Source organism: Lissotriton helveticus, chromosome 1_1 (assembly GCF_964261635.1).
Source record: "Lissotriton helveticus chromosome 1_1, aLisHel1.1, whole genome shotgun sequence".
Lineage (NCBI taxonomy): Eukaryota > Metazoa > Chordata > Amphibia > Caudata > Salamandridae > Lissotriton > Lissotriton helveticus.
Genome location: NC_136057.1, coordinates 19,616,746 through 19,632,096, shown reverse-complemented (window position 1 = coordinate 19,632,096; position 15,351 = coordinate 19,616,746). Strand labels below are relative to the sequence as shown.

At 53.5% G+C, this 15,351-nt stretch overlaps 1 protein-coding gene across 1 annotated transcript in view; it reads left to right on the top strand.

The window, feature by feature from the left end:
- Nucleotides 1-15,351, top strand: part of LOC144812403 (glutathione S-transferase P 1-like) — an 88,339-nt gene that overhangs the window by 27,824 nt on the left and 45,164 nt on the right. Inside the window, exon 2 of the mRNA XM_078673938.1 lies at nucleotides 13,207-13,242. Within this exon, the coding sequence (XP_078530064.1) occupies nucleotides 13,207-13,242 (36 nt within the window). The remainder of the gene's footprint in view (nucleotides 1-13,206; nucleotides 13,243-15,351) is intronic.

Sequence of the window (15,351 nt, the reverse complement as noted above, 5' to 3'; positions counted from 1 at the left end):
CTCAACAGAAGTGGGTTTTTTTTGTGGACGACTGTTCTGATGCAATGTGGGATTGGCTGGCGGCTAGCTCGGATGATGAGAAAGACGGAGTACTGAATATGTTTCTCAAGGAGCAGTTGCTCAGTGTTGTTTGTCCAGAGTTGCGCCAGCACCTGTTGAAGTCTGAATCCCTTAATCCTTGGGCGCTTGCTGAGGAAGCAGAGCGCTGGGAGAGTGATAAAGGTTCTCTAGGGTCATTAGGGAGTGACTCCAAAAGTAGTGGTTCAGGTATCTTCCAGCCCAGCGTGGTGGAAGAGGCTCAGTGTAGCCCAGCTAGGTCCCAGGATAGCGAGGAGGGTATAGGGGCTCACTGCCTGGCTCAGTGGAGCAGGAGTGAGGGGGAGACCGAGGTTCCCCGGACGCCCGAAGCCCTGCCTCAGGACTTGGATGGTTTCTGTAGGGAACACCAGGTTGGGGACCTAGGCTGTCCTGTTAGTCCACTTGAGGAAGATCTCCTAGTGAGTAGAGGACCTGGAGCGTCTGTAACCAGAGCTCCTATGGTTCTAGAGTCTGGCAGTACCGCTCCGGTAGGGAGGGTACAGGAGTCCAGAGTGAGGAGTGATTGGGGGAGTTCCCCAGTGGAAGGACCAGTGGGTCAGGGACTACCCAGTTGGGCTAGGTTCCCGTGTAGTGACCATGGTAACACCACTTCTGGTCTGGGGGATCGTCACGCACTGTCAGGTGGACAGGGGACGGGAGATCTGCGCCAGACAGACAGTCACACAACATATGTCTCATTTGTTAGCCTCAGGGGGATGGAGTGTAAGTCCCCAGAAGTCCTGGAGTGCCAGGCAATTGTTCCACCGAAGGTTGTAGACCAGAGGTTGGAAGGCCAGGTTCAGGATCAGCCTGACCTGAAGGGTAGGACGACTGTAACCAGTGTCCTGACCGGTTCTTCTTCCAGAGGAACTTCTCTAGGTGGGAGAGGGCAGACCTCTGGAAGGGGGTGCAGAGGGTGGGAGAGCCCACCTCTTACCCCGGTGCAACCTGAGTGGATAAGTCCTGGGTTGGAATGGCGTTCTAGGGGTACCCCTCGCAGAGGGAGGAGGAACCCTAGAAGAAGAGGTAAGGGGAGGAGAGCCTTCCCTGAGACTCCTGGTCCGCCTGAGGTTGTAGGCCTTAGGCTGGAGAACCAGTGGCAGTCTAGTCCTGTCTTGCAGACAGGAAGAGTGGAGAATGGCTCCTATGTGCCAGGGGTTACTACCCCCCGCTCTGCGAATTGGCATGGACCAGTGGCACCTGGGTGGCCCAGGGCCTGGTCCTGGCCGCGGACAGCTGGGGAGTACCAGTGGGGTAGCCCAGTTGGTCCGGATAGTGGTTCTAGAAGGAATCCCATGGGTTCACCGTGGCGTAGAACAGGAGGGTGTCCCTGCAGTTGCGGGCCTGCGTCCGTGTTCTATCGCCCCAAGCAGGGAAGTCCATCACGGTGGTGATTGGTCTCCCCTGCGTTTTGGCTGGAAGGGGGTTATGTTGGACTTTGGCCCTTAGGGCAGGTTCACCCCTAGACTTTTTGCGTGAAATGGTGACCTGGCAATGGTGATTTTTGGGATTCTGCGCACTTTCACTGTGTCCCAGTGGAAAGTGCGTGCGCACTCTGAGTGCATGTGCTGAGCTAGGCCTGCCCGCCCATAGGAATGCATGGGGAATGTATGTGTCCCTGGTAGTTCCTGATGCGTGGGGTGTACAGGCTTGAGTCTGGTATGTGTGAACTCGTGAGAGTGAATGCTGCGCAACGGTGTATGCAGCATGTATGTGTCTAGTAGAGAAGCGCCATTTCTAGACATGGCTGTACGTGTGCTGTGAGGGTGCTGGCGTGTGATTGGCTGGAGCTGGCTGGCATGCCAGGCTCCAGGAAGTCTGGATGGGTCTGCCCGGTGGTGAGTGGGAGATCTGCATGAGTAATGTGTGGGAGGAGTGTACCTGTGTCCTGGATGGGCTGGGTTTTCCCCACACAATGCTGGCTCCGCCCCCCTGTGGTGTGTCTAATGACCCAAGCCCTGCCAGTGAATAGAGAGGGTGGTTGAGGTAAACAGAGTACTCAAGAACCAGCTGCGACTGGTTCCGCCCCCACTCTGCACCCTTGAACAAAGGAATGCACTGTATAAAAATGGGGCTGTGTCCCCACTGAAATTGTTCTTGTTCTTGTTCCAGGATCCTGAGGGGGGCTGCTGCTGCTGTCGCTAGGCCAGAGGACCGCCACTTGGGGTGTCTCCCTGCCTGGAGACCCAGTGTGCTGGCTCTGGGCCCAGCCTTGCCCCCTGCCCCCCCTGAAGGGACTTTGCTGGATCTTTTTATTACTTCTAGCGCTGGGGAGCGCTTTCTGATTTCCCTAGCGCCTGGAAGCGCTTCGTTTTCCTTCTAGCGCCTAACAGCGCTTTATTCGGGCTGTAGCGCTTGGGAGCGCTTTGCCTGCTACAGCCGGTGCCCACCCGGCGTGTGCCCGCTTGATTGGCCGATTCTGGAAGTCCTCTGGCGAGTGCCCACCTCGACAGGGTCCTGGCCGCCATGGCGAGAGCCCACCTCGCCTAATATTTAATTCCTGGAGGGAGCCCACCCCTCGTTTGCCTGCTCGAGAATCGCCGCCGCCCGGCCCGCGACCAGGAAGTCAGGCAGGCCGGGGGCGGTACTGCGGGACACCTCTGACGTCATTCCCGGGCCGCGCTCTGATTGGCTGCTGGCCCGGGACCTGACGTGTAACCAGGAAGAGAGAGCGGCGCCTGCTTTCTCGGGGCTCCCGGGACCGAGGGGGAGCCCCGCCTGCTGCCGTGAAGAGGAGACCGGTAACTGAATCCAGGCCCAGGCGAGAGCCTACCCCGCGCTGGGCCACACCAGAAAGAAGACCGGCGGCAAGAGAACCGGTGAGTGCAGCTCCAAAGGGGACAGGGGGGCCGTCGGGGCACATTGCCGGTGCCCACGCCCCCACCTCCGGTGTGTAGAGCCTGTTGAGGCTCAGGGGGCATATCTTGGTATCCGAGCCCCCGAGCGGGGCTCCTACGTTGCCGGCATTTCCTGGGGGCACTTAACTGTTTTCAGAGTCCCCCGTGAGGGACTCCAATGATCCAGGGGCATTTGTGAGATTGCGAGTTCCCAGGAGGGGGACTCCAACGTCGGGCCATATTTGTAGTTAGGAGCCCCGAAGCTCCAGGGTCCCATGGTTATTTTCAGAGCCTAGAGAGGCTCCAGAGACGGCCGCATTTGGTGTTTGAGCCTGAAAGGCTCTAGGGGGCACAAGTGATTTGGCCAGAGCCTGCTGCGAGGCTCCAGCGTGTGGCCCCATCCTCACACAGCTGCCCAGCACTTTGTGGGCAGCTGCCACGTTTAGGCCCCCCCTAACTTTGGACACAGGGCGTCCTAGCCCTAGAGAGGCCAGTTGGCCTAGGGACAGTCACAGGTGGTGACTAATGTGATTTTGCGCAATTGTCCTTTACACCTCTGAATGAATGTTATGCATTGCATCATGTGTTTTCCTCTTACACCCCTACAGGTATTGTGATACATAGGTGGTTGTTTTCTCCCTAGTGCAGGTGGTGCTAGTGAGGTCCTGTTACCAGTAGTTACTGGTTGTGTGCTATTTTGTGCTAAAGTAAATTTATATTCTATGTACTAAGTGCTATTTCTGAAAGTGCTACTTCTGATTCCTGACAGTGGTCCAGGTGGCCCTGTCTTGTAAATATCCCCTTGTAAATTCTGCCCGTGCCTCTGGCACATTGTAAAGTGTGTGTTTTATCTAATGTGTTTTGGTGTAATACAAAGGCTATTTTTATATAACCTTGTGTGGAGTTTCCTTTGTGGTGGGCCTTTGGTTGTTGTTGCTGGGGTGCGTGCGCAAATACTTAGCCTACATCGCCTCCAAGTTTAGCCTTGCTGCTCGCGCCACGTTACCTAGAGGGTGAGTAGGGGTTATCTTGGCGTGTAACTCCCTTGCCCTGACTTGGGAGTGGTGGTCTCTGACTGACTTTGGCGAAAGCCCTGGCCGGCCGGGGATCCCATTTCCAACACAGATCAAAAGTTTTCAACATAGCAACAGTAACTATAATATTTCTAAGTGCCATTAGAAAAGGAAAATATTCCAAGCAAGGTCTATAATAAGACTGTGTTGCATTTGTGAGGAGGGACCGTGAACAGCTTGAGGGACGTCTTGTTTTGAGTGGACTTAATTCAGCCTCAAACGCTTGTCGAACTAAGGCCAATATCCCTGATGATGCATTTTATAGTGCCTGGGTCGTCGCTTGTGGCTTTGGTTGGCCCTAAAGCAAAGAGGGGGTTACTTCAGTAAATATGACGGAATAATTCTTGCCTCCGGGTCTTTAATCAAATCAAGACTTAATCTCCATTTTATTACAAGCCCGGAGGCTCCTATCATGCTGGTTTCAAGCATCGCTGCAACACGATTAGCCACACGAGGCATGGGTTTGCAATAAAAGGTTATAAAAGTGGAAACATTGGACCAATCCGCTGATCTCAGAATGTTCTTCAATCCCGCACCAGTCCAAAAAGCTTTTGCGGCCTTGGGAGTGAGCGCCAAAAGCAGAAGTGTCAATGCCTTCTACATGCATGGCCTCTTTAACCGAGTGGGACAAAGTGGGAGAAGAAACCGGTTTGTGAGGAGTTTCAAATGATATCATGAATGAGATTGAGGAGGACGTTCTCAAGTCTTTTGTTTTCCCAATAATGGGGCCCATTAGGATCTCGGGCGGATCGCCAACGCCCGCATGGCGGTGGCGACCCGCCTGAGATCCGTCCCCGCCCGCCACCCATTTCCCCCCGCCATATTACTATGGCGGGGGGACCGCTGCAGATGGAAAGACTGTCCGCCGCTTTTCCACCCAGCAGACGGTTGGCGGACGGCGGAAGAGTTTAATGTGGTGGCAGTGTCTGTTAGACACCACCAGCCATATTAGTATGGGGGCGGAAACATGCCTTTCTGTGGTGGCATTGCCGCCACAGAAAAGCTTGCGGGAATTTCTTGCGGGGGCCCGTTGCAGGCCCCCAGGGACTCTAGAGGGTGCACATGGGGGTGTGCATGGAAGTACACGACATGCCTTCCTGGCATTGTGGCGGGCAGTGCTGAGTGCACCGCCCGCCACAATGTCAGTAATGCAGGATGCGCCTGCCACTGTGGCGGCGCGCATACTAATGGCCCCCATGGGACCCCTGCCCTTATGGCGAGCGTTCCCATTTTACGAAAGGATTTGTCCGCCCACCATCCTAATGACCCTCGAGGTCATTAGGATGGCGGGCAGACTCCTATCGTGAAATGGGAACGCCCGCCATAAGGGCAGACCCTGGGGGTCATTAGAATGATGCCCGCCATCCTATCGTGAAATGGGACCGCCCGCCATAAGGGCGGGAGTCCCATGGGGGCCATTGGGATGCACCTGCCACAGTGGCGGGCACATCCTGCATTCCTGACATTGTGGCGGTCGGTGCACTCAGCACCGCTCACCACAATGCCAGGGAGGCATGTCGTGCACTTCCATGTACAACATGGCAGGCACCGCGCGGTGGCTGCCATGTTGTGCATGGATCCCCATGTGCAACCCCCAACCCCCATAGTCCCTGGGCGCCTGCATCGGGCCCCCGCAAGCAATTCCGCCACGGAAAGACATGTTTCCGCCCCCATAGTAATATGGCTGGCGGTGTCTAACAGACAGCGCCACCATATTAAACTCTTTTCCGCCCTGTCGGCTTGTTGATTTCATGAAAGTCTTTGTCTGACGACTGATGAAAGGACATGTAGATTTTGCAGTGGCTCCCCGTCTGCAAGAAGATCACGTTCAGGCTCCTCACCCACTCACACAAAGCGCTCCACGACATGGGCCCCGAATACCTCAACAACCGCCTCTCCCCTCCGGCCAGCTCCGCTCCACCAGCCTCGCCCTCACCACCGTCCCACGAATTCGCAGAACCACCACCGGAGGAAGATCCTTCGCCTACCTGGCGGCCAAAACATGGAACTCCCTCCCCGCGCACCTACGACTGACCCAGGACCGTCTCACCATCAGGAAACACCTCAAGACCTGGCTATTCTAGTAGTAGCGAACCCCCCCCTCCCTTCAGCGCCTTGAGACCCTCATGGGTGAGTAGCGCGCTCAATATATGTATTGATTGATTGATTGATTGATTGATTGTACCTGTGTAGACCCCAATCACCCACTTTTAGAACTGTTCTGATTTCTCTGTAATTATGAACTGTACACCATGATGCTAAACTTGCTTATGGCATGTTTAATGTAATAGCCTATTAATGTTTCTTCCAACTATTTTATTGGCATTTTAATTAAACATACAACCAGTCAAGTATTGCAGAGCCCTTGCGAAGCATGCACAGGATGTACCATAAGACATAAGTATTGGAAGTCCATACATGAATCGGCGTTGGAACCAGCAGACATTCTTAAATTACAAGATACAAACGTATTGGTAATGGCACTCGATTCAGTGTAACTAGTGAGCATTTTTATCCTTTGTGAGATGAGTCCCAGTGAGACAGGAGACAGAGGTAGGATGCGTAGTCTGTGTTTATTATATTTTATATTATATTATATATTTTATTATTATATTTTTATATATATTATATATTATATATATAATAAATATATATATAATATATATAAATATATATGATAAAATACTCCAAATCAATAAACATATGGAGAGAGCGAGTGCCAGACAGCAGTCGAGATCTGGGGATATCTCTGGCAAGTGGATTGCAAACCACGACCTCTCTCTGGAAAGAGACCCAGGCCCACCATGTGAGGAAAGAGAGTTGGTTGAAGGAGTTCCTCTCAGATAAGATGAGCTTCACATCGATCGCCAGGGGATCAATCAAGGAGGGCCACGCGATGCTTCGAAGACTCAAACTGGTCTATTGCCTATTAATTCTCTTTATAAAAATTCTAAACGACAATGCTTGCTGTCATTCTTACAAGCTTGTTTCAGCATTTTTTTTAATTAAACTTCATCAATTAGAAATTGTGATGGAGCCATTCGGAAACAACAGAAGTCCGTATAGGGCTACGCTGCTCCCGGTCCTAGCCGTTGGCATGCCCCATGAGCTGGATTTCAGGGAACGTTTGTGGGTTGACACCACAAAACAAAAATTAGAAAACATCCTGTTGCTGAAATGTGGCAGCCATATGCTTGCAATTAAAAACAGTGTTTGAGGGCTGCTCTAGGGCCCTTTGCACATGTTGCCCTTCCGGCTGTACCCTTGGGCAGCGCTGTCCCTGTGAAGACTGCCCTCCAAGGTGTGCCCTTGGGCAGTGCTGCCCCTGTGAAGACCGGCCTTCAGGGTGTACCCTTGGGCAATGCTGCCCCTGTGAAGACTGGCCTTTCAGGGTGTACCCTTGGGCAGTGCTGCCCCTGTAAAGACTGGCCTTCAAGGTGTACCCTTGGGCAATGCTGCCCCTGTGAAGACTGCCCTCCAAGGTGTGCCCTTGGGCAGTGCTGCCCCTGTGAAGACCGGCCTTCAGGGTGTGCCCTTGGGCAGTGCTGCCCCTGTTTAGACTGGCCTTCAGGGTGTACCCTTGGGCAGTGCTGCCCCTGTGAAGACTGGCCTTCAAGGTGTACCCTTGGGCAGTGCTGCCCCTGTGAAGACCGGCCTTCAGGGTGTACCCTTGGGCAGTGCTGCCCCTGTGAAGACTGGCCTTCTGGGTGTGCCCTTGGGCAATGATGCCCCTGTGAAGGCTGGTCTTCAGGGTGTACCCTTGGGCAGTGCTGCCCCTGTGAAGACTGGCCTTCAGGGTGTACCCTTGGGCAGTGCTGCCCCTGTGAAGACTGGCTTCAGGGTGTGCCCTTGGGCAGTGCTGCCCCTGTGAAGACCGGCCTTCAGGGTGTACCCTTGGGCAGTGCTGCCCCTGTGAAGACTGGCCTTCAAGGTGTACCCTTGGGCAGCGCTGCCCCTGTGAAGACTGGCCTTCAGGGTGTACCCTTGGGCAGTGCTGCCCCTGTGAAGACTGGCCTTCAGGGTGTACCCTTGGGCAGTGCTGCCCCTGTGAAGACTGGCCTTCAAGGTGTGCTCTTGGGCAGTGCTGCCCCTGTGAAGACTGGCCTTCAGGGTGTACCCTTGGGCAGCGCTGTCCTGTGAAGACTGCCCTCCAAGGTGTGCTCTTGTGCAGTGCTGCCCCTGTGAAGACTGGCCTTCAGGGTGTACCCTTGGGCAGTGCTGCCCCTGTGAAGACTGGCTTCAGGGTGTACCCTTGGGCAGTGCTGCCCCTGTGAAGACCGGCCTTCAGGGTGTACCCTTGGGCAGTGCTGCCCCTGTGAAGACTGGCCTTCAAGGTGTACCCTTGGGCAGCGCTGCCCCTGTGAAGACTGGCCTTCAGGGTGTACCCTTGGGCAGTGCTGCCCCTGTGAAGACTGGCCTTCAGGGTGTACCCTTGGGCAGTGCTGCCCCTGTGAAGACCGGCCTTCAGGGTGTACCCTTGGGCAGTGCTGCCCCTGTGAAGACTGGCCTTCAAGGTGTACCCTTGGGCAGCGCTGCCCCTGTGAAGACCGGCCTTCAAGGTGTACCCTTGGGCAGCGCTGTCCTGTGAAGACTGCCCTCCAAGGTGTGCTCTTGTGCAGTGCTGCCCCTGTGAAGACCGGCCTTCAGGGTGTACCCTTGGGCAGTGCTGCCCCTGTGAAGACTGGCCTTCAAGGTGTACCCTCGGGCAGTGCTGCCCCTGTGAAGACTGGCCTTCAAGGTGTACCCTTGGGCAGTGCTGCCCCTGTGAAGACTGGCCTTCAAGGTGTACCCTCGGGCAGTGCTGCCCCTGTGAAGACTGGCCTTCAAGGTGTACCCTTGGGCAGCGCTGTCCTGTGAAGACTGCCCTCCAAGGTGTGCTCTTGGGCAGTGCTGCCCCTGTTTAGACTGGCCTTCAGGGTGTACCCTTGGGCAGTGCTGCCCCTGTGAAGACTGGCCTTCAAGGTGTACCCTTGGGCAATGCTGCCCCTGTGAAGACTGGCCTTCAAGGTGTACCCTTGGGCAGTGCTGCCCCTGTGAAGACTGGCCTTCAGGGTGTGCCCTTGGGCAGCGCTGTCCTGTGAAGACTGCCCTCCAAGGTGTGCTCTTGGGCAGTGCTGCCCCTGTGAAGACCGGCCTTCAGGGTGTACCCTTGGGCAGTGCTGCCCCTGTGAAGACTGCCCTCCAAGGTGTGCTCTTGGGCAGTGCTGCCCCTGTGAAGACCGGCCTTCAGGGTGTACCCTTGGGCAGTGCTGCCCCTGTGAAGACCGGCCTTCAGGGTGTACCCTTGGGCAGTGCTGCCCCTGTGAAGACTGGCCTTCAAGGTGTACCCTCGGGCAGTGCTGCCCCTGTGAAGACTGGCCTTCAAGGTGTACCCTTGGGCAGTGCTGCCCCTGTGAAGACTGGCCTTCAAGGTGTACCCTCGGGCAGTGCTGCCCCTGTGAAGACTGGCCTTCAAGGTGTACCCTTGGGCAGCGCTGTCCTGTGAAGACTGCCCTCCAAGGTGTGCTCTTGGGCAGTGCTGCCCCTGTTTAGACTGGCCTTCAGGGTGTACCCTTGGGCAGTGCTGCCCCTGTGAAGACTGGCCTTCAAGGTGTACCCTTGGGCAATGCTGCCCCTGTGAAGACTGGCCTTCAAGGTGTACCCTTGGGCAGTGCTGCCCCTGTGAAGACCGGCCTTCAGGGTGTACCCTTGGGCAGTGCTGCCCCTGTGAAGACTGGCCTTTCAGGGTGTACCCTTGGGCAGTGCTGCCCCTGTGAAGACTGGCCTTCAAGGTGTACTCTTGGGCAGTGCCGCCCCTGTAAAGACTGGCCTGCAGGCTGTGTCCTTGGGCAGGGCTGCCCCTGTGAAGACTGGCCTGCAGGGTGTACCCTTGGGCAGTGCTGCCCCTGTGAAGACTGGCCTTCTGGGTGTGCCCTTGGGCAATGATGCCCCTGTGAAGGCTGGTCTTCAGGGTGTGCCCTTGGTCAGTGCTGCCTCTGTGAAGGCTGGTCTTCAGGGTGTACCCTCGGGCAGTGCTGCCCCTATGAAGACCGGCCTTCAAGGTGTACCCTTGGGCAGCGCTGTCCTGTGAAGACTGGCCTTCAGGGTGTACCCTTGGGCAATGCTGCCCCTGTGAAGACTGGCCTTCAAGGTGTACCCTTGGGCAGTGCTGCCCCTGTGAAGACCGGCCTTCAGGGTGTACCCTTGGGCAGTGCTGCCCCTGTGAAGACTGCCCTCCAAGGTGTGCTCTTGGGCAGTGCTGCCCCTGTGAAGACCGGCCTTCAGGGTGTACCCTTGGGCAGTGCTGCCCCTGTGAAGACCGGCCTTCAGGGTGTACCCTTGGGCAGTGCTGCCCCTGTGAAGACTGGCCTTCAAGGTGTACCCTCGGGCAGTGCTGCCCCTGTGAAGACTGGCCTTCAAGGTGTACCCTTGGGCAGTGCTGCCCCTGTGAAGACTGGCCTTCAAGGTGTACCCTCGGGCAGTGCTGCCCCTGTGAAGACTGGCCTTCAAGGTGTACCCTTGGGCAGCGCTGTCCTGTGAAGACTGCCCTCCAAGGTGTGCTCTTGGGCAGTGCTGCCCCTGTTTAGACTGGCCTTCAGGGTGTACCCTTGGGCAGTGCTGCCCCTGTGAAGACTGGCCTTCAAGGTGTACCCTTGGGCAATGCTGCCCCTGTGAAGACTGGCCTTCAAGGTGTACCCTTGGGCAGTGCTGCCCCTGTGAAGACCGGCCTTCAGGGTGTACCCTTGGGCAGTGCTGCCCCTGTGAAGACTGGCCTTTCAGGGTGTACCCTTGGGCAGTGCTGCCCCTGTGAAGACTGGCCTTCAAGGTGTACTCTTGGGCAGTGCCGCCCCTGTAAAGACTGGCCTGCAGGCTGTGTCCTTGGGCAGGGCTGCCCCTGTGAAGACTGGCCTGCAGGGTGTACCCTTGGGCAGTGCTGCCCCTGTGAAGACTGGCCTTCTGGGTGTGCCCTTGGGCAATGATGCCCCTGTGAAGGCTGGTCTTCAGGGTGTGCCCTTGGTCAGTGCTGCCTCTGTGAAGGCTGGTCTTCAGGGTGTACCCTCGGGCAGTGCTGCCCCTATGAAGACCGGCCTTCAAGGTGTACCCTTGGGCAGCGCTGTCCTGTGAAGACTGGCCTTCAGGGTGTACCCTTGGGCAATGCTGCCCCTGTGAAGACTGGCCTTCAAGGTGTACCCTTGGGCAGTGCTGCCCCTGTGAAGACTGGCCTTCAAGGTGTACCCTTGGGCAGCGCTGTCCTGTGAAGACTGCCCTCCAAGGTGTGCTCTTGGGCAGTGCTGCCCCTGTTTAGACTGGCCTTCAAGGTGTACCCTCGGGCAGTGCTGCCCCTGTGAAGACTGGCCTTCAAGGTGTACCCTTGGGCAGCGCTGTCCTGTGAAGACTGCCCTCCAAGGTGTGCTCTTGGGCAGTGCTGCCCCTGTGAAGACTGGCCTTCAAGGTGTACCCTCGGGCAGTGCTGCCCCTGTGAAGACTGGCCTTCAAGGTGTACCCTTGGGCAGCGCTGTCCTGTGAAGACTGCCCTCCAAGGTGTGCTCTTGGGCAGTGCTGCCCCTGTTTAGACTGGCCTTCAGGGTGTACCCTTGGGCAGTGCTGCCCCTGTGAAGACTGGCCTTCAAGGTGTACCCTTGGGCAATGCTGCCCCTGTGAAGACTGGCCTTCAAGGTGTACCCTTGGGCAGTGCTGCCCCTGTGAAGACCGGCCTTCAGGGTGTACCCTTGGGCAGTGCTGCCCCTGTGAAGACTGGCCTTTCAGGGTGTACCCTTGGGCAGTGCTGCCCCTGTGAAGACTGGCCTTCAAGGTGTACTCTTGGGCAGTGCCGCCCCTGTAAAGACTGGCCTGCAGGCTGTGTCCTTGGGCAGGGCTGCCCCTGTGAAGACTGGCCTGCAGGGTGTACCCTTGGGCAGTGCTGCCCCTGTGAAGACTGGCCTTCTGGGTGTGCCCTTGGGCAATGATGCCCCTGTGAAGGCTGGTCTTCAGGGTGTGCCCTTGGTCAGTGCTGCCTCTGTGAAGGCTGGTCTTCAGGGTGTACCCTTGGGCAGTGCTGCCCCTGTGAAGACTGGCTTTCTGGGTGTACCCTTGGGCAGTGCTGCCTCTGTGAAGACTGGCCTTCAAGGTGTGCCCTTGGGCAGTGCTGTCCCTTTGAAGACTGGCCTTCAAGGTGTGCCCTTGGGCAGTGCCGCCCCTGTGAAGACTGGCCTTCAAGGTGTGCCCTTGGGCAATGCTGGCCCTGTGATTGCTGCCAGCATATCTTTTGTGCTGTGTTTGTTTATGGTGCTGTTTGCGAGGTAAACGGTGTGCTGGGGAAATGCAATTGGGAACTAACAATCCGAAGAGCATTTGGAAAACCTTGCTAAGATATTCAATGGAGGATTCAGACTCCAAGAACAGTGAGTCAATTTTCAGATATTCAAATTGTCCTCCATTTTGGATGACCAGTCAGAGGAGTTTGGTTGGAATCCATTCCCCTTCCCCAAGTTGGTTGGAGTTCATGTCTATATGGTGATGCAATCTGGTCGATTGGATGAACTACCTGTGAGGTTCTAAGAATTACAAAGAGGTTTTGTGACAATCCTGAAGAAGGCGGTGTTCGTGTTTAAGCGCCGAAACGCGTAGGTTTGATATAAAAGCTGCAACAAATAAGATGACGCACATAGGAATTGGATGAATAGATGTATAAAGAACATTTAAGAAAATAGTGTGAAATATTTGTGTTCCCTTTCAGTGGATGTACCAAGTGAAGAAATATAAAGAAAGTACAAAAATTATACAATTTCATGTGAAATTCCAAGACATGTGTGAACTATTGGGCAAATGAAGTTTGTATAACGAACATATGGATGAATAAATATGGTACCAGATATTTTTAAGAACACATAGAAGTGATACATCTTGCATTTTTCACCTATAAAGTGTCTAAAGGATAAAAAGTAGCATGAAATGTGTACAGTGCCTTTATACACTGTTCAAATTAAAGTTTTGAGAAAAAAGTGCCTAATGTATTTTCAATAAGTTGTATAAACAGAAATGAAAGGATAAAAACTGGATAAAGTAAAAAAAAAGTAAAGCAATACTTTGGTTTACGTTTAGCATATAGATTGATATGGATGAATCAGAAATAATTGTGAACTACTGAAGGAAGAATTAGATTGCTGGGGGACTAATCTCTAATAATAATATTGTATATGTGTGCGTTACACACTCTGATTCTGTTTTCCTTCTTGCAGTGGCACAGTACACCATCACCTACTTCAACCTCCGCGGTAAGTCACCTATTGTTTCCTCTTTCAGTTACACAGGGAAAGGAGTAGTCCTGGGCGGTAAATTCCGTTCTGCTCGCGGAATTCGCGGAATTTGGATCATTTCGCATTCCGCAGAGAACGCGAAATTGCCCAAAATTCTGCATTCCGCGGCATTGCGAAATTTTTTGCTTGTTCACGTTCTCAAATGCGTGTTCGTGAGATATTTCTCCCCGAGCACGCAAACAGCAATTGCGAACAGTAACCAAGCATCGTGAACAAGCAATTCCGCTTGTTCGTGGAATTTCTGCGTGTTCGCCGAGATTGTTTACCATTTCGCGGAGATTTACGTAACACGATTACGCAAATTCCACCCACCCCTAGAAAGAAGTAGTGCTGCAGCCTTGCCATGTGGTGCCCTCTATCCTCTATTCCAGGGAAAGGCCCTGCTGCTACTGGGAAGCAGTACACTCCATCCATGTTGTGGTTTGCTCTGCATGGCCTCTTCAGTACTACACTATGTTATTGCGTTCCCGTGAGGGCCAAGGAGGAGACCAGTAACTATATTTGGTTTGTGCTGCCCTCTGTTGCCTAAGAATAGAATTACAGGTTTGCCACTATGTGCTCTCTGTAGTCTGTATTGACATGGTCAGTCCTCTGTTATCATAGTTTAGAAAGAACTAAATCTAGGAAATGTTCTCCCCTCCTTAGTCATTCCGAAGAACTAGAACCATTATACTCGGTACCCACTATGGTCTGGTCATTGAGTAAACCTGTATTTATGACACTATCTGCCCTTTATAGCCAGATTGTAAAATTACAGCTCCAGCATGGCCCATCTGCTGTTTCCTGGGAGCAGAGCTACAGCCGTGTCCTGGTCTGATTCCATGGCCCCATTACAGCTACAGTTATTTCATCATTTGTTCCCTCCGGACATTCAGAGGGCCCGCTCTCTATGATCATCGAGTAAATCTACAGTTCTGTCCTGGTCCGCTCTCTATGGTCATTGAGTAAATCTACAGTTATGTCCTGGTCCGTTCTCTATGGTCATTGAGTAAATCTACAGTTATGTCCTGGCCCGCTCTCTATGGTCATTGAGTAAATCTACAGTTATGTCCTCGTCTGCTCTCTATGGTCAGTGAGTAAATCTACAGTTCTGTCCTGGTCCGCTCTCTATGGTCATTGAGTAAATCTCTAGTTATATCCTGGTCCGCTCTCTATGGTATTGAGTAAATGTACAGTTATGTCCTGGTCCACTCTCTATGGTCATTTAGTAAATCTACAGTTATGTCCTGGTCGCTCTCTATGGTATTGAGTAAAACTACAGTTCTGTCCTGGTCTGTTCTCTACGGTCATTGAGTAAATCTACAGTTATGTCCTGGTCCGCTCTCTATGGTCATTGAGTAAATCTACAGTTATGTCCTGGTCCGCTCTCTATGGTCATTGAGTAAATCTACAGTTATGTCCTGGTCCCCGCTCTACGGTCATTGAGTAAATCTACAGTTATGTCCTGGTCCGCTCTCTATGGTCATTGAGTAAATCTACAGTTATGTCCTGGTCCCCGCTCTACGGTTATTGAGTAAATCTACAGTTATGTCCTGGTCCGCTCTCTATGGTTCTTGAGTAAATCTACAGTTATGTCCTGGTCCGCTCTCTATGATCATTGAGTAAATCTACAGTTATGTCCTCGTCTGCTCTCTATGGTATTGAGTAAAATGACAGTTCTGTCCTGGTCTGCTCTCTATGGTCATTGAGTAAATCTACAGTTATGTCCTGGTCTGCTCTCTATGGTCATTGAGTAAATCTACAGTTATGTCCTGGTCCACTCTCTATGGTCATTGAGTAAATCTACAGTTATGCCCTTGTCCGCGTTCTATGGTCATTGAGTAAACCTAGTTATGTCCTGGTCCGCTCTCTATGGTGAGTGAGTAAATCTACAGTTGATCAAGTTGCTGCCCTCAGGTGCACAAAGTATTACAGTGCATCCTCCTGGAGTCCATTTTTCCAAATACAAAATAATAATCATGAATGAAGTAAGTGTATTATTTTATGTACCTCCTAAGTAGCAAAGACAGTACTCATAAATGATAATATAGTAAGCGTGATCAACTTTCTGCCATCCTAAAAATAACA